At 42.7% G+C, this 22507-nt stretch overlaps 1 protein-coding gene and 1 non-coding gene across 2 annotated transcripts in view; both read left to right on the plus strand.

The window, feature by feature from the left end:
• Positions 1-11220, plus strand: part of LOC132104568 (importin subunit beta-1-like) — a 28645-nt gene extending 17425 nt beyond the window's left edge. Inside the window, exons 16-22 of the mRNA XM_059510133.1 lie at positions 2805-2887; positions 3200-3307; positions 5352-5495; positions 5844-5949; positions 6029-6143; positions 6578-6739; positions 10169-11220. Coding sequence (XP_059366116.1) covers positions 2805-2887; positions 3200-3307; positions 5352-5495; positions 5844-5949; positions 6029-6143; positions 6578-6739; position 10169 — 719 coding nt within the window. The 3' untranslated portion in view covers positions 10170-11220. The remainder of the gene's footprint in view (positions 1-2804; positions 2888-3199; positions 3308-5351; positions 5496-5843; positions 5950-6028; positions 6144-6577; positions 6740-10168) is intronic.
• LOC132104921 (small nucleolar RNA SNORA79) lies at positions 2913-3054 on the plus strand. The gene has a single exon (XR_009423638.1). It is a non-coding gene; the product is annotated as a small nucleolar RNA SNORA79 (small nucleolar RNA).
• Positions 11221-22507: the final 11287 nt, after the last annotated feature.

The raw sequence follows: 22507 nt of genomic DNA on the forward strand, positions 1-22507 counted from the left end.
GGCCTTAAATGAAAAGATTAACTGTAACCGTGTGAAATTAAAGGCAATAGCTGCATCGTTCTACAGACCAAACAACACAATCAACACACATTCAATAAGAGGTTTCTTAATCAGCGTTCAGTATTTGTTTTAGTTTTACATTTGGTTTTAAATTAAGAAAAAGGTCTTTACCAGTGAGACTAAATAAAAGTATGCTATATAAATACATTAATCCAAAATTTTAAAATCAAATAATGTTGGTGGGAATAAAACTTAGATGCGAAAAGTATTTAATTCATCCAATAAAAACAAAAATGAGGGTAATGATTGACATCAATATTTTTTTACTTGAGCAGATGAAAAATAAATAACTATTGTCTCAAGTAAAAAATATAGATCATTACCCTAAAATGATTTAATTGGATGAATGAAACAGTTTTTTTCAGTGTGCTACAGCAGGTGATTTCTAAATCAAATTAAGTCGATGTAATTTTAAGGTAAAAAAAAAATTATTAACTGACGTTTACTTCTGGCTTTTTAAACATGTTTGCAAGTTCTACTTCACAAAAAAGCATTTCAGTTTTGTCACAGTTTAGTGTTTGGTTTCTCATTCCCCACGTGAGAAGTTGATCTGAACATCTCTTCACTGTCTCCGCTCGTGCAGCTTTAGTGAGCAGGAATGGGACTCTTATTTTGTACACCAGTACACCAGCGGCTGATCACTTCCTGCTTCTGTGCCTCAAACATGTAGCTCTGCACTTCCAGTGTCCTGCGCACAGATTTAGAAACACTTCCACACAAACGACATGATAACGAATGATTACAATGTAGTCCCTAACCCTTCCGGGAAAATCGGCCGAAAAAAAGACCAAAAACCGATTTATGGCTGGTCAACCGGTGCATCCCTAATTAATATTATGCATTATATATATTTATTATTATATTAGTAAACTATTATCATAAAATTATCAAACAAGAAACGTTTGTGTGTGTGTGTATAGAGAGAGAAACACTGCTAAAAGTGTATTACCGTATTTTCCGGACTATAAGTCGCACTTTTTTTCATGGTCCTGCAACATATAGTCAGGTGCGACTTATCACAATTAATTTGACATGAACCGAGAGAAATGAACTAAGAGAAAACCTTACCGTCTCCAGCCGTGAGAGGGCGCTCTATGCTGCTCAGTGCTCCTGTAGTCTACACTGAAGACACGGTAACGCACTGTACACGCTAATGTTTTCTCTTGGTTCTAAATAAATGCGACTTATAGTCCAGTGCGATTTGTTTTCCTCATCATGACATATTTTTGGACTGATGCGACTTATGTTCCGAAAAATACGGTAATGTGATCTGAAGTGGTCTGCATTAACTCCAGCTGGAAATGTTTTACAGACCTTTAAGCAAACTACTCAATCTAGTGACTCCTCGGTCCACGCGCAGAATTCAAAACAAGCAACCGATGAAGAGGTCATCCGATCTGAAATAGCAGTGCAATTACTCTGACTAAACTATACATTCTGCTGAAATATTTGTAGTTTTACAATAAATGTGACCTGTAGAATTTTAAACCTACACGTGTATTTGTACGAGAGCACTAACTATAAAGTTTAATGGGTTAATCAAAGTAGCCTTTTTACTCAATTAGTCTTTTTTTCTTCTTTCATTTTTAGTTTAGTAACTTGAACTTCTGCTTTTTTTTTTTTTTTTAGATTGCAATGTTACAATGTAATGTAATTTAACCCATTTTTGTACATAATGTATGCCTACATGCTTACATTCACTTTTTGTTTAATCCAAATACAAAATGCTGAGAGATATAGGCTACTGTATCCTGCAAATCAGCCAAAAAATATAGAGATGAAGTGTTGCTCATGTGGCCCAGCCCTATACAGAAGTGTACTGGTTTAAATGAAAGAGTACTGGAGTTTTTTTTTTTAATGGCATAATAGCATTGATTTATTAATTTAAACGACGATCGATCATGGAAATGATTGAAAATTGACATCCCTAATTCAAATGAATCTTCCAACACAATAGATATGTTCAGGACTAGATTTAGGGTGCTTCCACACTTGGTTCACTTGCCTGGTCCGAACCCGAGTTCGGGTGCTCCCCCCTCCCCCTGCCCCCGCTGGACTGTGTTCATATTATAATATTTGAGTCCGAACCGCGGTTCGCTTGCGTCATCAAGCCAGCAGCTGTTTACCCCGTTGCTTGGTAACGACAGCGCAGGAGAAGGCGGCAAATGCATAACATTACTCTCTGCACTTTAATGTATTACGGTTTTAAACCGTTCGTTTTGTTTATAAAGCTTCGGTACATAACGGCACTTGCATCTATCTTACGAATGTACTGAAAATGCTCTAAAGAACGTTGAAGGCGAACATAAATGAGATGTACAGCTCTCTGCTTGCAGCGCGTCAGTCACGCTCATCAGGAAAGTGAGTGAAACACACACACAAACACACATTTTCATCAAATAATTTATCATTAAAAGCGCTTCACTTCCGCGATTTGGTAGGATTGCGTTCACATAAGCAGCGAACCGTACCAGAGTTCACATGAAGTGTACCCCAGACCACCGTTTTTAAGCAGACTCGGGTACGGTTCGCGGGTGCGCATCCGAGTACAGAAGACAGCGTTCACATCATCCAAACGAACCGAACTCTGACATCAATCGAACACGGGTGCGCACCAAAAGTGCTAGTGTGAAAGCACCCTCAGTCACATGGAGTCCTTCAAATTTAAGCCTCTCAGTGTCTGGACAGTGTTTTTCACAGCTGTGGATGTCTACTGAATGAATCTAAATCTCTTCCTCACACAGTTTTGGGCAGTGATTTCTTGAAGTACATGGAAGCCTTTAAGCCTTTCCTGGTCATCGGACTGAAGAACTACGCAGAGTATCAGGTAATGCTGGGCTGAAGCTGGCGTTTGATGATTGTTCCTCCTGCTGCTCTGAGCTCAGACAGCTCAGGATTTTACCTCATCAGAGAGAAACCGAGTCCTCTTCACCCGGTGTGTGCCGACCCAGCGGTCACGTGTGGCCACACTGGACATTGCGGGACTCTACAGCTCATACACTATCTGAGAAGACGTGTGCTTCCTCTGGGAGGCTAGTGACACTTCTGCTTGTTTGTGGACTAACTGCACGCATTCAGATCATCAGATTAATGTGTAATAACCCAGCAGTTATTCAGATGATGGTGTGTGTGTGTGCAGGTGTGTCTGGCTGCGGTCGGGCTGGTGTGTGATCTGTGTCGAGCGCTGATGGCCAACATCCTGCCTCACTGTGACGAAATCATGCAGCTGCTGCTGGAGAACCTGGGCGTAAGTGATCACATCCTCGTCCAAACATAATCAGATGAGATTTACTGTGAGGGCTGAAAGGATGAGGTATGGAAGGTTTAGAGCCGACACAGTTTCGGTTTTATCAGCTTTATTTAACATCCAATAAGACATAAGACACCATGTCAGAAACAAATTTAAAACAGAATCACAGTTGGAAAAAGGATCACTTCCCTCCTAAAAATGACTTGTAAACTCAATCAGGTGTATCTCACAGAGCCATGTGACTTTCAGCAGTGATCAGCATGAAAACAGCTCAGTCCTTGGTAGAGCAACTGAAGACAGCTGTCAGATTTGGGTGGCAAGCACTGACAAAAGATCTCCAGGATAAAGGTGTGAACAGGCACAGGTCTCATAGGCTTTATCAATGCCTAGAAGCACAGTGAAGTCTGTTAGTAAGTAGTGGAAGGTATTTGGATCAGGACGACACTCCAAACTGATGAAAGAGCTGGAGGAAACTGAGCAGAGAGGAGTTTGTGACCAAGAGCGCTCATTGTGTGCATTTGATATCACAAATCCTCCACAAGTGTGTCTTGCAGTCAGACTGAGCAGAAATCCAGTACTCTGATACTGCGAGCTTCCTGTTTGTGACTCACAGGACAGACGGACCATACACATGAGAGGAATGCAGCATGGACACATACTAGTAATATGCCAGTATCAGATTCTCCTGTTGTGATTAATTGTTTATGCTTTTATCACCGTATTAAAATTTGTTTTAAAAAGTGTTCATAATACAGTATAACAGGTTAAACAACTTCACTAAGTAACTTTAGATATCACTTTACAATAAGACCTCATTACTTAACCATTACCATTCACAATGAGCAATAGCTACATTTGCTACAGAAGTTATTAATTTTTGTTAATAAAATACTGGTCTTGGTTCATGTTAGCACATTAAATAAAACATGTTATTAAATATTGGAATACATAAGATTAACGAATGTTCAGAAGAATTTTTCATTGCCAGTTTATATTAACTAATGAAGCCCTAAAGTAAAGTGTGAATGAACAATAATTAAAAAACTTTCAAACAATATCTCCAGCATGTTGTAGTCCAGATGAAAATGGAAAAAAGTTAGAAAATAAATGGCCTATTAAGTCTAAATATTTAAGTATCTGGCTCTGTGATGAACATAGTGAATAACACAAATCTGAATGGCTGTTTAAATCTATTAAATAGCAGCTGCTATATTTATGGGGTTTAAAGGGACACGGCTGCAGTTTAGCGCCATCTGCTGTCAGAGAGAGAATGTGCTTTCATTCAGTGCGTCTCATGTGTGCTCGTTTACATCAGAACACACTCTTTCAAGCAGCATAGAGCGCTGTTGTGCATTTTGACCAGTTAATGGGAAAAGTATTCTTAATGCATTCCAAATTTTTATTCAAAGTATTTAGAAGTGTCCACGATAACAATATCGTGCACCTTCATTACCGTGATCTATTGCATTACTGAATACCAGTCTAACACTTACTAAAATCTAATATATATAAAATAATAATAGTGACAGAACAGCCCTAGAAATGATATCCATACAGCGGAGTGAACACTGTTGAAAAACAAGATGAAGTGATCTCAGATTTACCAAAAGACTATAAACGGAAACCTAAAATCTAGAAATGATCCTAAAATGTTTTAACACTAGAGTCAGGTGAGTTGGAGTTAAACGGGGTTAGACTGCACTGTTGTATTGGCTCGTTCTTTTAACCCCTGATAACACAGATAAATAAGAATAGTGCATTTACAATGAACACAATGAAATTAACACACACACAGGTTTGCTCTTTTAATTGTATTTGTGTATAGTATCATATACTGTGGCATAATATCACCTCTAATTAGATCAAAAACAAATGTATGTTTTAATTTATAGAATCAACAGTTTGATGCAATAATAAAACAAGTGAGGGAGTTGTGTAAGGTTTTTTATTTTTAGCTTTATTTTAGGTTTTGTCCCACTGTAAAAGCAGCAGTGTAACTGTATGCAGATCTCTCTTTATTTTTAACTGCATGTGTTTGCAGAACGAGAACGTGCACCGGTCTGTGAAACCTCAGATCCTGTCTGTGTTTGGGGATATTGCTTTGGCCATTGGTGGGGAGTTCAAGAAGTACCTGGACATTGTGCTGGACACTCTGCAGCAGGCCTCACAGGCTCAGGTGGACAAGGTGAGCAGCACTGCCCCGACACGTCTGTTCCCAGACTGCACCTGTCAGAAACCCTCCGTGTACAGCAGATCATGTCTGACTGCACCTGTAGAGACATGTTTACACTGTTTGATAGGGAGCCAGTGCAGTGTTGACAGGACCGGGATAATATGGTCATGCTTCCTGGTTCTAGTCCAGCATTTTGGACTAGCTGTAGTTTATTAAGCGTGCAGAACAACACTCAATAAAGCATTACAGTACACGTGTTGATCCACTGGTAGTGGCTGCTACACATGAGGTTTTTGTGACAATGAAACCTGTTTATTTTCAAACTGCTGGAAGTGAAGCCAGACTTGTGCTGTCTTGCAGACGGACTATGATATGGTGGACTATCTGAACGAGCTGCGAGAGGGCTGTCTGGAGGCCTACACCGGGATCATCCAGGGCTTGAAGGGAGACCAGGAGAACGTGCACCGTAAGTTCAGCTGGACCTGATTTCATAACTGTGATCTGGAGATGGATTCCTGTTAAAGCCCTGTGTTTCTCTCATGCAGCTGATGTAATGCTGGTACAGCCTCGTGTTGAGTTTATCTTGTCTTTCATTCACCACATTGCTGAGGATGAGGACCGATCCGATGGAGTTGTTGCTAATGCTGTTGGCCTCATAGGGTAAGAACATCTGTCTTAGTGAACACCTTCCTCTGGAGGTCGACTCAATTTACCTCCCGCACTGGTCAATCCAGATTAACCAACCGGTACTGAACGAAAACTAATAGTGCTTCACTATTAAAACTACTGCTGGAGCTGTAATTCTGGAGGTTTCTGCAGATCTGTTAAACACATTAGCTAGCTCAGATTAGACGTGTTACGGTGAAGAAACCAATGTATTTGCATTTGTCTTGAACTGTGAACATCAGATGTTTTTGCGGGAACATTAAAGGTAGTGTTCTGAGAAATGTCTTTTGTACAGTAACAGTTTACAGTAGGTTAGTCTGAGCTTCAGTTCATCAGTTTCCTGCTGTGGTGTGGACACAAGGCATTGGGTTGTTCAGTGCTCTGGCACATCATGAAGTTGACACTTCCTTTTCTTCCTCTCTGTAAAGTGACCTGTGCACAACCTTTGGCAAAGATGTGATGAAGCTGGTGGAGGTTCGTCCTCAGATCAACGATCTTCTGTCTGAAGGCCGGAGGTCCAAGACTAGCAAGACCAAGACCTTAGCCACGTGGGCCACGAAGGAGCTCCGCAAGCTGAAGAGCCAGGCTTGGTATGTGTCTTCTCATACATCTCCCCACACCTGTCCAGACCAAACAGAGGACGTGTGACCCCTGTCCTGTCCACACCAGACCCCTGTCCTCTACATGTGACCCCTGACCTGTCCACACCAGACCCAGTCCTCTACATGTGACCCCTGACCTGTCCACACCAGACCCAGTCCTCTACATGTGACCCCTAACCTGTCCACACCAGACCCCTGTCCTCTACATGTGACCCCTGACCTGTCCACACCAGACCCCGGTCCTCTACATGTGATCCCTGACCTGTCCACACCAGACCCCTGTCCTCTACATGTGACCCCTGACCTGTCCACACCAGACCCAGTCCTCTACATGTGACCCCTAACCTGTCCACACCAGACCCCTGTCCTCTACATGTGTGACCCTGTCCTGTCCACACAGACCACTGTCCTCTACATGTGACCCCTGACCCATCCACACCAGACCCCTGTCCACACCAGACCAATGTCCTCTACATGTAACCCTGTCCTGTCCACACCAGACCCCTGTCCTCTACATGTGATCCCTGACCTGTCCACACCAGACCCCTGTCCTCTACATGTGACCCCTGACCTGTCCACACCAGACCCCGGTCCTCTACATGTGATCCCTGACCTGTCCACACCAGACCCCTGTCCTCTACATGTGACCCCTGACCTGTCCACACCAGACCCAGTCCTCTACATGTGACCCCTAACCTGTCCACACCAGACCCCTGTCCTCTACATGTGTGACCCTGTCCTGTCCACACAGACCACTGTCCTCTACATGTGACCCCTGACCCATCCACACCAGACCCCTGTCCTGTCCACACCAGACCAATGTCCTCTACATGTAACCCTGTCCTGTCCACACCAGACCACTGTCCTCTACATGTGACCCTTGTCCTGTCCACACCAGACCACTGTCCTCTACATGTGTGACCCTGTCCTGTCCACACAGACCACTGTCCTCTACATGTGACCCCTGACCCATCCACACCAGACCCCTGTCCTGTCCACACCAGACCAATGTCCTCTACATGTGACCCTGTCCTGTCCACACCAGACCACTGTCCTCTACATGTGACCCCTGTCCTGTCCACACCAGACCACTGTCGTCTACATGTGTGACCCTGTCCACACCAGACCCCTGTCCACACCAGACCACTGTCCTCTACATGTGACCCCTGACCTGTCCACACCAGACCCCTGTCCTCTACATGTGTGACCCTGTCCTGTCCACACAGATCACTGTCATCTACATGTGACCCCTGACCTGTCCACACCAGACCCCTGTCCTCTACATGTGTGACCCTGACCCATCCACACCAGACCCCTGTCCTGTCCACACCAGACCACTGTCCTCTACATGTGACCCTGTCCTGTCCACACCAGACCACTGTCCTCTACATGTGACCCCTGTCCTGTCCACACCAGACCTGTCGTCTACATGTGTGACCCTGTCCTGTCCACACCAGACCCCTGTCCTCTACATGTGTGACCCTGTCCTGTCCACACAGACCACTGTCCTCTACATGTGACCCCTGATCCATCCACACCAGACCCCTGTCCTGTCCACACCAGACCACTGTCCTCTACATGTGACCCCTGTCCTGTCCACACCAGACCCGTCGTCTACATGTGTGACCCTGTCCTGTCCACACCAGACCACTGTCCTCTACATGTGTGACCCTGTCCACACCAGACCACCGTCCTCTACATGTGACCCTGTCCTGTCCACACCAGACCCCTGTCCTCTACATCTGACCCCTGTCCTGTCCACACCAGACCTCTGTCCTCTACACCCTGTCCACACTAGACCACTGTCCTCTACATGTGACCCCTGTCCTGTCCACACCAGACCACTGTCCTCTACATGTGACCCCTGTCCTATCCACACCAGACCACTGTCCTCTACATGTGACCCCTGACCTGTCCACACCAGACCACTGTCCTCTACATGTGACCCCTGTCCTATCCACACCAGACCACTGTCCTCTACATGTGACCCCTGACCTGTCCACACCAGACCCCTGTCCTGTCCACACCAGACCACTGTCCTCTACATGTGACCCTGTCCTGTCCACACCAGACCACTGTCCTCTACATGTGACCCCTGTCCTGTCCACACAGACCACTGTCCTCTACATGTGACCCCTGTCCTGTCCACACCAGACCCCTGTCCTCTACATGTGACCCCTGACCCATCCACACCAGACCCCTGTCCTCTACATGTGACCCTGTCCTGTCCACACCAGACCACTGTCCTCTACATGTGACCCTGTCCTGTCCACACCAGACCACTGTCCTCTACATGTGACCCCTGTCCTGTCCACACCAGACCCCTGTCCTCTACATGTGACCCCTGTCCTGTCCACACTAGACCACTGTCCTCTACGTGTGAGCCCTGTCCACACCAGACCACTGTCCTCTACATGTGACCCCTGTCCTGTCCACACCAGACCCCGGTCCTCTACATGTGACCCCTGTCCTGTCCACACCAGACCACTGTCCTCTACATGTGACCCCTGACCTGTCCACACCAGACCACTGTCCTCTACATGTGACCCCTGACCTGTCCACACAGACCACTGTCCTCTACATGTGACCCCTGTCCTGTCCACACCAGACCCCTGTCCTCTACATGTGACCCCTGTCCTATCCACACCAGACCCCTGTCCTGTCCACACCAGACCACTGTCCTCTACATGTGACCCCTGTCCTGTCCACACCAGACCACTGTCCTCTACATGTGACCCCTGACCTGTCCACACCAGACCCAGTCCTCTACATGTGAGCCCTGACCTGTCCACACCAGACCCAGTCCTCTACATGTGACCCCTAACCTGTCCACACCAGACCCCTGTCCTCTACATGTGACCCCTGTCCTGTCCACACCAGACCCAGTCCTCTACATGTGAGCCCTGTCCTGTCCACACCAGACCCCTGTCCTGTCCACACCAGACCACTGTCCTCTACATGTGACCCTTGTCCTGTCCACACCAGACCACTGTCCTCTACTTGTGACCCCTGTCCACACCAGACCACTGTCCTCTACATGTGACCCCTGTCCTGTCCACACAGGCGCTGCATGTCATGTGACCACTCTGAAGGCTTAGTGAAAACACACTGGACTCTCTAAATGCTGCTATTTCTCATCATTGCTCTTTAATCATGTAAATTTTTTTGTCTGGGCTTGTGACCCAAAGCATGGCTCTTTTGTTAGTGGTGTGACAGAAGAGAAAACCCTGTTGTTTAAGCAGAGGTGTCCTGAATGACACATTAACTGCTGTTCATTAACAGGCAAATCTTATCGCTCTGAGGACAACACACTTTTCTATGAAAACAGAGGAGCAATAAAGACCTGTTTACACCAGGACAAATGTTCAAACACAATGTTCTTATACTCATCCTTGTGTTCTTTTGGTTTGTTTTTAGATCACCGGCCGTGGAAATTCTACCAAGAATAATGGAAATCAAACCCACTGAGGTTTCTTCTGTCTTTTACACATAGACGTCAAAGCAGAAGTGACGTGTGCGCTGATGAGTGTCTGAGAATGAGTGAGAGAGAGAGAGAGAGAGAATGAGAGAGAGACATCACACCACATTCAGAGTTCAATCCAGCAGCTGCCAGCGACCCACCACCTTCACCTCATCAAGCCCTCTGACCCCTCTAATAAACTGTTCCTGACCCCCTCATGCTCTCTTTGAGGAGCTAGTGCAGTCTCGATGTCTGCAGAGGTCATCTGTTACACAATCATCTGTCAGAAATCCAGAAGGAAGTGATGCTGCTGGAGTTTGTAATGGCGTGACTGGAGTGTGAGTGTGTGAATGAACGGAGGGGGTCACTGTCTCCACTTCCCCTCTGACTATTTCAACCAATAATAAATAAACATGATCAATATCTGGTTTGCAGATTGCGTGAGATGCACTTATGTAAACATAGGAGAGCGGCTAGTGGTCAGGGATGGGCAGCACTCGGGCGATCCGGCGCAGAGCGCTCATCCGGCTTTCTCAAACTACATTGCTGCGCTATATACACCCCCCCCCCCCCCCCCTTTAAAAAAAATAAAGTACAAATCTAATTGTTAGTGTGGCTGGCTCAGACAGAGGAGCTCTCTCCTGCCCTGGACAGAGAAGACAGAGTTCATGCAGAGCCATCCATGTTCAGGGCTGCAGGAATTAAACACTTCCACTTCCTCCTTTATTCTGCTTCACTTGTTTTGCAGGAAATTGAGTGCCAAATCCATGTGGATACCAATGGACTTGAGCTTATTGTGTGTGAATATGTAGAAGACGCGAATAAACACGTCAACGATGTCACAATCTGATTTGCATTGATGTGCTTTGGTTATTTTTTTCTTTTCTTTCCTTGCGGCACTTAATTGGAGTCATTCACCAAGCTTTTTAAAAAAGAATGGACCGAAATCAGATGTTTGTATGAGGTTATATTTTTCCATTGATATGAAAATAAAATAAGATTGAACCTGTCCCGTTGTTGTTCTGATGTGTAACGTGAGCTTCAGCCGATCTAATGTTCTGTCTCTAACCCTCTCCACGTGTGTGTGTGTGTGTGTGTGTGTGTGTGTGTGTGTGTGTGTGTGTGTGTGTGTGTGTGTGTGTCATGCTGATGTTCAGCTGTGTTCTGACATGTTTAACAGACGTCACTGAGGAAGTCGATGCTGTAAGAGCTGTTACCCTCAGGTGCAGAATCTGCATGTAGGGTTAGGATTCTGTGTGTTTATCAAGTAGTGAGAGGAAAGGCCAGCAGTTTCTGTGTGACGGGTGTTAAAAGATCCTGAGGGGAAACGGTGGGCCGTGTACTTTATAGACATCTGCAGTGTTCACATGATACAGATTGTGAACTCAAGCCACTTGATGCTTTTAGAAGTCAAGAAGTCAACTGAATAAAGAAGTGTCTTTAATGTTTGGTGTGTCATGCTTCTGTTTTCCTGCGTTCTTCACTGCTTGCTGGTTGATTATATGAAACATGGAGCCAATGGCTTAAGCACCATAAAATTACTATTAAAGTTACCTTGTTGCATTTGTTTTATATATATATATATATATATATATAGAAATGATAGCAGAGTAAACGTATGTAGAAAGACTAAAGATGATTTAAATCTGAGAGCTGCTCGAGCTGTAAATTGATTGATCGGAGTAAAACTGATCAAAACTTTGTTTTTGCAGGAGTTTAATTCAAAGCTAAGTATTTTTGGTGTTTATTCTGTGATGCACTTCAAAAGGCTGCTCCTGAGTTGTCAGCAGGGGTTCTAGAGCAGCTCATGATGTTCCTGAGCAAGAGTACAGTCAGCCGTGACCAAGCTCCAGGGCCATGACAGAGTGCACAAAATAGCTCATTATTATCATTACAAACACTGCTGTGTTATAACTGCTTGATCCTATTCCATCTCATCTCATTCAAGCCATTTCTCCTGAAGTTGTACCTGCACTCACTCACATCATCAACACATCCCTCCACACTGGTATTTTTCCCTCATCCCAAACCTCAACCCATCTTTTTTAGAGAACTACAGACCAGTTTCCCTTCTTCCTTTCATTGCATGAACACTTGAACGAGCTGTGTTCAACCAAGTCTCTACATTTCTCACACACAACAACCTCCTGGACGAAAACAATCTGGCTTCAGAAGTGGACATTCAACTGAGACTGCCTTCCTCTCAGTTGTTGAAGCTCTAAGACTGGCAAGAGCAGAATCCAAATCTTCAGTACTTATCCTGCTTGATCTGTCCGCTGCTTTTGACACGGTTAACCACCAGATCCTCCTATCAACCCTACTGACAAAAGGCATCTCAGGAACCACACTTCAATGGTTTGAGTCTTACCTATCAGATAGGTCCTTCAAAGTATCTTGGAGAGGTGAGGTGTCCAAGACCTAACATCTAACTACTGGGGTGCCTCAGGGCTCAGTTCTTGGACCACTTCTCTTCTCTGTCTACATGGCATCATTAGGTTCTGTCATTCAGAAACATGGCTTTTCATACCACTGTTATGCTGATGACACTCAACTCTACCTCTCATTCCATCCTGATGATCCGACGGTAGCTATTCGCATCTCAGCTTGTCTAACAGACATTTCTTCCTGGATGATGGACCACCACCTTCAACTCAACCTTGCCAAGACAGAACTGCTTGTGATTCCAGCAAACCCATCGTTTCATCACAATTTCACCATCAAGTTAGGCACATCAACCATAACTCCTTCAAAAACAGCTAGAAGCCTTGGAGTTATGATTGATGATTACATTTACATTTAATCATTTAGCAGACGCTTTTATCCAAAGCGACTTACAAATGAGAACAATAGAAGCAGTCAGGTCAACAAGAGAACAACAACAGTATACAAGTGCCATGACAAGTCTCAGTCTAGTATAGAACGCATAAGTAGGTTTTTTTTTTTTTTTTTATATATATAAAATTAAAAGACAAGAAAAGGAAAAGTGCTAGTGTAAGTTGGTTAAGTGTAGGCGAAAAAGATGAGTCTTTAGATGTTTCTTGAAAATGAGTAAAGATTCAGCTGTACGAATTAAGATTGGGAGGTCATTCCACCAGCTGGGCACAGTCCAGGAGAAGGTCCGTGAGTGTGATTTTGAACTTCTTTGGGATGGCACCACAAGGCGTCGTTCACTTGCAGAGCGCAAACTTCTGGAGGGCACATAAGATTTAACCAGTGAGTTTAGGTAAGTTGGTGCCATGCCAGTGGTCGTCTTGTAGGCAAGCATCAGTACCTTGAATCTGATGCGAATGGCTGCTGGTAGCCAGTGTAACCTGATGAGGAGAGGAGTAACGTGAGCTTTTTTTGGCTCATTGAAGACAACCCTCGCTGCTGCATTCTGGATCAGTTGCAGAGGCTTGACAGTACATGCAGGAAAGCCCACCAGGAGAGCATTACAATAGTCCAGTCTGGAGAGAACAAGAGCTTGGACAAGAAGTTGGGTGGCTTGCTCTGACAGGAAGGGTCTAATCTTCCTAATGTTGTATAAGGCAAACCTGCAGGACCGGGTAGTTGTAGCAATGTGGTCTGTGAAGCTTAACTGCTGATCCATCACAACTCCTAGGTTTCTAGCTGTCCTCGAAGGAGTAATGTTGACGAACCCAGCTGTATAGAGAAGTTGTGATGAAGCAATGAGTTAGCTGGAATCACCAGGAGTTCTGTCTTCGTAAGGTTAAGCTGAAGGTGATTGTCATTCATCCAGCTAGAGATGTCACTCAGACAGGCTGAAATGCGAGCAGCTACCGTCGGGTCATCTGATCAGCTGACTTTCTTAGACCACATTGCTAAAACTGTCCGATCCTGCAGATTTGCTTTATTCAACATCAAGAAGATCAGGCCCTTTCTTTCAGAACATGCTGCACAACTCCTTGTTCAAGCTCTTGTTCTGTCCAGGCTGGACTATTGCAATGCCCTCTTGGCAGGTCTTCCAGCCAATTCTATCAAACCTTTACAATTAATCCAGAACGAGGCAGCAAGATTAATTTTTAATGAGCCAAAAAGAATACACGTCACACCTCTGTTTATCAATTTGCACTGGCTACCAATAGCTGCTCGCATAAAATTCAAGGCATTGATGTTTGCCTACAAAACTACCACTGGCTCTGCACCCATTTACCTAAATTTGTTATTTGAGACTTATGTATCTCTAGAAGCTTGTGTTCTGCAAGTGAACGTTGCTTGATTGTGCCATCCCAAAGAAGCACAAAGTCACTTTTACGGACTTTTAATTTAAATGTTCCCTCCTGGTGGAATGACCTCCCCAACTCAATCCGAGCATCTCTTCCATCTTTATTTGACCCTCTAACTTTAACACTCACTATTCTAATTCTATTCTTTAAAAAAAAAAAAAACTACCTTTCTAATCTTTTTGTATTCTATTTTCTTTTTATTTATTATATTATTTAAAAGCCCTGGCTACGTGTACTGTGTTTAAGCTGAGACTTATATATCATTGCTCTTTTTGTTTTTGATTGCTTCCACTGTCCTCATTTGTAAGTCGCTTTAAATAAAAGCGTCTGCTAAATGACTAAATGTAAATGTAATGTAAATGTACATTACAAAACAGGCATGAATGTGTCCAAGTAATCACATATCCAAGTCCAAGTTTTACAGATCATAGAATCATATACAGTTTACTAACATGAATTAATTTCAGACAGAATCTCATTAAAGCGAAGATTGGTGTGCATGATCATAATGATTACAGTATAGAGACTTTTTGGCAGCTGTGCATGTGGATTGAAGTTGGGGTCCTCGCAGGGGGTCAGCATCATCTCTTCTCATCACGTGAAGTCTTTCTGATGCTGGAGCTGGAGTAATCTATAGACACCTCGAGATGGGCATCCAGGGGAGGAACAGAAAGGCTGAGACAAAAGAATTTGCGTAGATGCTCTTCATAACATTTCAAGCTAAAAATATATTTGTGACTTTTGTCTGGTCAAACTGGGAACAAGGGTGAGATTAAGAGTCATTATGTGAATGCTTGGCTGAAGAGATGTGTCTTTTATTTAGATTTAAAAACACACCAAAATGCTTATTGGAGATATGGCACTTGATCATCACAGTCAGCTAAACCTCAGGGATAGGTTTAACTGTGATGATTAAAGCGTTAGTTAACCCAAAAATGAAAATTATGTCATTAATAACTCACCCTCGTGTCGTTCCAAACCCGTGAGACCTCCGTTTATCTTCTGAACACAGTTTAAGATATTTTAGATTTAGTCCGAGAGCTCTCAGTCCCTCCATTGAAGCTGTGTGTACGGTCTACTGTCCATGTCCAGCAGGTTAAGAAAAACATCATCAAAGTAGTCCATGTGACATCAGAGGGTCAGTTACAATATTTTGAAGCATCGAAAATACATTTTGGTCCAAAAATAGCAAAACTACGACTTTATTCAGCATTGTCTTCTCTTCTGTGTCTGTTGTGTGAGACAGTTCAAAACAAAGCAGTTTGTGATTCGCGAACGAATCATTCGATGTAACCGGACCTTTTTGAACCAGTTCACTAAATCGAACTGAATCGTTTGAAACGGTTCGTGTCTCCAATACGCATTAATCCACAAATGACTTAACCCTCTGGGCTTCTTCGGGTCAAAAAAGACCGAAACCATGTACGTTTTAAATTTTTAAATTTTTTTGCTTCATCGGAGGGGGATGAAACTTGGTGACTTTTGTTGTATTACCTATGTGAACACACAAAAAAATCAAGGAGATGATTCTGATATGTTAAAGGGTCGTAAAAAAAAATTGCACACTTAGCTTCCTACGGGTCAAAAACGACCCACATAGGAAATGAATGGGAAATACAAGAAAATCCGAAAACTCAGAGAAACTTTGGTGGTACAAACTACAGATCAGCCACTGTGCAGAAAAAAAGTGTACAGCAATGAAGGGGTGACACTCTAAAACATCAAGAGTGCAAATAAGACACCCTCCCCCCCACACACACACACCCACACACACAAACACACACACACACAGAGAAATTAACTGGTAAGACTGAAACAGCAAATTTTGCTATATTTTACTATATAATCATAATAACTCCAAAACTATAGCAAGGAGAGTCAAAAGGTAGGTATCGTTTGAAAGAACTCTTTTTAAATTTTTCAAAAATATAAATTAGATTACATTTAGACATTGTCCTGCAGAGAAATTGCGGATAAAAGACAAAATATATATATAATTTGTATTATGATTTTGCATATCTTTCTTATTTGTCATGGAATAACTCAGGAAGGAAATAAGGTAGGAGGAAAATTCTTTTTTAGTGAAGTCCCCCTACATGTTAGCTGCATCTGGATAAAAAATAATAATAATTTGGATAAAGGAATCAAAAGTTACAGCATTTGGAACAGAGATAGCCTTTTTGTACAGTCTTTGACGCCCCCTCATGGGCAATTGTTTCTCCATGAAGAATATCTAGTCATAAAAGCAATAGATTATGTTAATTTTAGGCTCATTGTAATTGTAATAATATGCTGTAAAAAATGAAGTGCCATTTTCAATGATCTGTGAATGTTTCATGAGCTGTATGATGTTTTTGACACATTGCAGTACATTATTTTATAGATTATGAAAAAAAAAGAAATTGTATTTATCACCAAATAACTCAGCAATACTTAAGATTTTTTCAAAGTGGATACATTCACTGTAAAGGTCATACCCTAAGCTTTCAAATGACATCAACTTTGTGTTAATCAAGGCAATATTTTTGAAAAATATGGTAATGAATATTTTCGCAGCTAGGTGGCGCCTGCTGGCGGTACACTCGGTTTTAGAGGGATTACTCAGCACTCGTTAAGAGTTAATAAATGTGATTAGATGCATTAAAAAGCTGAGATCCTAAGCTTTAAAATGATATATAGATTGTGTTGTTCCATTCAGTGGTTGCTTAGTAATTCGATTTTTTTTCTTTCCAAATGGGAATAAAAAAAAAAAAAAAAAAAAAGCTATGGCAGCCTATAGGCGGTTACAGGACATTACACACATTTATTATATTTTAAAGCCACTGGATGGCGCTCTTCTCACTTGAATTTTTTTTTATTTTAGGCCTGCACTCTATTTTGATGTGCAATGGTGCATTTATTGAAAAAAAATTAAAATTAAAATAAAATAAAAATATATATATTAATTCTAATGGAAAAAATTGCTCATAAAAAATATATAATTAATGCAAAGTATCATAAAAATCTTTAAAAATTCTAAATAATATACAAAAAATATTATTGAACAAAAATATATTTGATTGGTTTTCCTGGGAAAAAAAAAGTTACATTTTTAAGGCTTCGGTCTTTTTTGACCCGGAGGAAGCTAAGTGTAACCCATTTACGAAGAAGCCCAGAGGGTTAAGCTGTTAACTTTTTTAATGTGGCTGACACTCCCTCTGAGTTAAACAAACCAATATCCCGGAGTAATTCATTTACTCAAACAGTACACTGACTGAACTGCTGTGAAGAGAGAACTGAAGATGAACACCGAGCCGAGCCAGATAATCACTCGTTCACGAGTCAAGAACCGGTTGCATCAGTTTTCGGATCACCAGTAGTTCTTTCGGACAGTTCGATTGATTAATCCGGTTGAAGAAAACGGTTCACCGGTTCTTTTGCGCTCGACGTAATGGCGTCATTTGCGATGATTGCCCTTGATTCAAGCCTTCGGTTTACCTGGGCTCATAACACTAGCACAGAATCAGTTCAGAATCAATCACCAAAAGAATCAGTTCGGTTCAGACGCTCTGTGTGTCGGTCTGCTTCACGCTGAATCACACATGTGCAGTATCATCAGCTCCTCAGTTCTCAAATCGGACGCGTCTGACAGAAACGGTTCACTAACTTTCAAAAATTCAAAATCAGACTTGACAAAACAATTTGAAATGGAAAGAAAAGAGACGATTGATCAACCAAAAGAGGTATCCATATCTAAACCCATTTCCTTCTCCACACCACCCAGCCCAGAAGTGCAAACCGCCACATCTTCCACTACTACGGCAGCAAAAAGTGACCATCTTCGACTAACATTCCCCATATTTGGAAGGCCATCTGATGACGCAGACTTTTTAAATGATTTAACTCGATGTCAGGACTTTCTGGCATTACACCACTTATCAGATGTGGATGTTCTGGCTACTTTTCGCACAGTCTTCCATGGAACTGCACGTGCCTGGTGGGAAGTTGCTCACTCTTCCACTTTCTCCTGGACTGAATCCGAAGCAGCTCAGAGGACTATGAGGATGAGTTGGCTGAGCGAGTCAGGACTAGGACTCAAGGAGAACGAGAACCTATTAGAGATTTAGCCTTTTCCTACAGAGCATTGTGCAAGAGATGGAAGAGCACATTAACAGAATGCGAAATTGTAAAAATGATTTAAAAAAATATTAAACCTCACCTTGCCAGTCAACTCCGCAGACGAGCGTCTACAGTGGAAGAATTGGTGAAGCTAGGTCATCAATTAGAAAAGGACTATGAGCAGCAACTCCGGTATGATGGAGGCTCACACCCTAAACAACAGTCTATACTGCCCCGACCTCCAGCTAATCGCTCTATGGAGTCCCAAGTTCAGTGCTGGCGGTGTAAAGGACATCATTCCCCAGGGAACTGTCCTTATTTTACATCTCTTTCAAGTCAGGCATCCCATCAGTCTCTACCATCTCACCAAAAACAACCACCCCAAAATCTAAAACAGGGTGGGTTACCCTCCCACAGCACTGTCTCAGCCACTGCGGCATCACCTCCTGGAGCCGTTCCACCGTTCCAATCTCTTACCTCCAGTCTGAGAACTAACCAGCTTGGTAACAACCAACAATTCACAGTATCCCAACAGCTAGTAGTCCCCATCACCATTGGCACCTGGAAAGGTAAAGCTATTGTGGACACTGGAGCTAGCTATACTCTTATACATGAGAGTCTATGGAAGGCTCTTATACCCTAAGATAGTCTCCATCCATGGAACTTGGTGCCTCTATACCTAGCAAACGGCGAGGCTGAAGTTCCCCTGGGGTGGATAAATGTGCAGATTACCCTACATAACACAAAGACTTCTATGAAGGCGGTAGTCCTTACCTCCACATCCCTTACTTATGTAGCAGTGTTGGGATTAGATTTCATTTTCCTGAGCGGCCTCCAACTTAATGTCGCAGACAGAAAATACTCCTTCAAATGTGCTCCTGAGGAAGAATACTACTTCCAACTTGGACAAGCAAGTATACCTGCTAGTAGAGATCCATGCCAACGAAAACCAAAGAAGTCTAGGAGTTCCCAACAAAATCTTTCGTTACTAAGTTACGTTACTGTTCCTCCTCCACAACCTCTACAGGCATCTCAAGTCAAGTCACCTTTATTTATATAGCGCTTTTAACAAAATACATTGCATCAAAGCAACTGATCAACATTCATTAGGAAAACAGTGTGTCAATAATGCAAAATGATAGTTAAAGGCAGTTCATCATTGAATTCAGTGATGTCATCTCTGTTCAGTTAAATAGTGTCTGTGCATTTATTTGCAATCAAGTCAACGATATCGCTGTAGATGAAGTGACCCCAACTAAGCAAGCCAGAGGCGACGGCGGCAAGGAACCGAAACTCCATCGGTGACAGAATGGAGAAAAAAACCTTGGGAGAAACCAGGCTCAATTGGGGGGCCAGTTCTCCTCTGACCAGACGAAAGCAGTAGTTCAATTCCAGGCTGCAGCAAAGTCAGATTGTGCAGAAGAATCATCTGTTTCTTGTGGTCTTGCCCTGGTGCTCCTCTGAGACAAGGTCTTTACAGGGGATCTGTATCTGGGGCTCTAGTTGTCCTGGTCTCCGCTGTCTTTCAGGGATGTAGAGGTCCTTTCTAGGTGCTGATCCACCATCTGGTCTGGATACGTACTGGATCCGGGTGACTGCAGTGACCCTCTGATCTGGATACAGACTGGATCTGGTGGCTATGTTGACCTCGGAATAAGAGAGAGACAAACTAATATTAGCGTAGATACCATTCTTCTAGCGATGCAACAAGTACATTGAGTGTTATGGAAGGTGTTCCTGGTTCCGGTTTGCCTAATTAATGCAGCCTAAAAATCCTTTAACAGACTTGGATATTAAAAGCATATTAGTATGTTATGTGTAAGCCAGGTTAAAGAGATGGGTCTTTAATCTAGATTTAAACTGCAAGAGTGTGTCTGTCTCCTGAACAATGTTAGGTAGGTTATTCCAGAGTTTAGGTGCCAAATAGGAAAAGCATTTGCCACCCGCAGTTGATTTTGATATTCTAGGTATTATCAAATTTCTTGAGTTTTGAGAACGTAGGAGACGTAGAGGATTATAATGTAAAAGGAGCTCATTCAAATACTGAGGTGCTAAACCATTAAGGGCTTCATAAGTAATAAGCAATATTTTAAAATCTATACGATGTTTGATAGGGAGCCAGTGCAGTGTTGACAGGACCGGGTTAATATGGTCATACTTCCTGGTTCTAGTAAGAACTCTTGCTGCTGCATTTTGGACTAGCTGTAGTTTGTTTACTAAGCGTGCAGAACAACCACCCAATAAAGCATTACAATAATCTAACCTTGAGGTCATAAATGCATGGATTAACATTTCTGCATTTGACATTGAGAGCATAGGCCGTAATTTAGATATATTTTTGAGATGGAAAAATGCTGTTTTATAAATGCTAGAAATGTGGCTTTCTAAGGAAAGATTGGGATCAAATAGCACACCTAGGTTCCTAACTGATGACAAAGAATTGACAGAGCAGCCATCAAGACTTAGACTATGTTCTAGGTTATTACATGCAGAGTTTTTAGGTCCTATAATTAACACCTTTGTCTTTTCAGAATTTAGCAGTAAGAAATTACTCATCATCCAGTTTTTTATATCGACTATGCATTCCATTAGTTTTTCAAATTGGTGTGTTTCACCGGGCTGCGAAGAAATATAGAGCTGAGTATCATCAACATGACAATGAAAGCTAACACCATGTTTCCTTATGATATCTCCCAAGGGTAACATGTAAAGCGTGAAGAGTAGCAGCCCTAGTACTGAGCCTCGAGATTCTCCATACTGCACTTGTGATCGATATTAAACCTGTTCATTCACTGCTATGAATTAATGGCGGTCATATAAGTATGATTTTAACCATGCTAATGCACTTCCATTAATGCCAACAAAGTGTTCAAGTCTATGCAAAAGAATGTTGTGGTCAATTGTGTCAAACGCAGCACTAAGATCCAATAGAACTAATAGAGAGATACAACCACGATCAGATGATAAGAGCAGGTCATTTGTAACTCTAAGAAGAGCAGTCTCAGTACTATGATACGGTCTAAATCCTGACTGGAAATCCTCACATATACCATTTTTCTGTAAGAAGGAATATAATTGTGAGGATACTACCTTTTCTAGTATCTTGGACAGAAAAGGGAGATTTGAGATTGGTCTATAATTAACTAGTTCTTTGGGGTCAAGTTGAGTTTTTTTGATGAGAGCCTTAATAACAGCCAGTTTGAAGGTTTTGGGGACATATCCTAATGACAATGAGGAATTAATAATAGTCAGAAGAGGATCTATGACTTCTGGAAGCACCTCTTTTAGGAGCTTAGATGGAATAGGGTCTAACATACATGTTGTGGGTTTAGATGATTTAACATGTTCCTCTCCTGTGGTAGAGAATGAGTGGAACTGTTCCTCAGGGGGTCTATAGTGCACTGTCTAAAATCTAGAGTATGATTTCGACAATGAGTAGGTCCTGAGACGTGTTGTCTAACCCCAATAGTTCAGAATGTCTATAAATGCTGATCCCAATGCATCTTTTTCATTATCAACATGGATATTAAAATCACCAACTATTAAAACTTTATCTGCAGCCAGAACTAACTCAGATGTGAAATCACCAAACTCTTTAATAAAGCCTGTATGGTGTCCTGGTGGCCTGTATACCCTACTGTTACAGAGGATCAAGTATTAATTGACAATGCCTTAAAAGAAGCAACTTTACTCCACGATGAAGAAATTCAGCTACGCCAACTCTTGGAGTCCCATCGAACAGTGTGTACTCGCCGACCTGGATGTACAACTGTTCTTCAGCACTGTCTGTACACTCGTCATCCCGTACCCATTAAACAACGACCATATCGGCTCACACCTGCAAAGCAAGCCATAGTAAAGGAACAGATTGAAAAAATGCTAAAGGCTGACATCATAGAACCCTCTTATTCAGCATGGGCATCACCAGTTGTCTTAGTCCCGAAAAAAGATGGAAGTCTCAGGTTCTGTGTT

Source organism: Carassius carassius, chromosome 25 (genome assembly GCF_963082965.1).
Source record: "Carassius carassius chromosome 25, fCarCar2.1, whole genome shotgun sequence".
Lineage (NCBI taxonomy): Eukaryota > Metazoa > Chordata > Actinopteri > Cypriniformes > Cyprinidae > Carassius > Carassius carassius.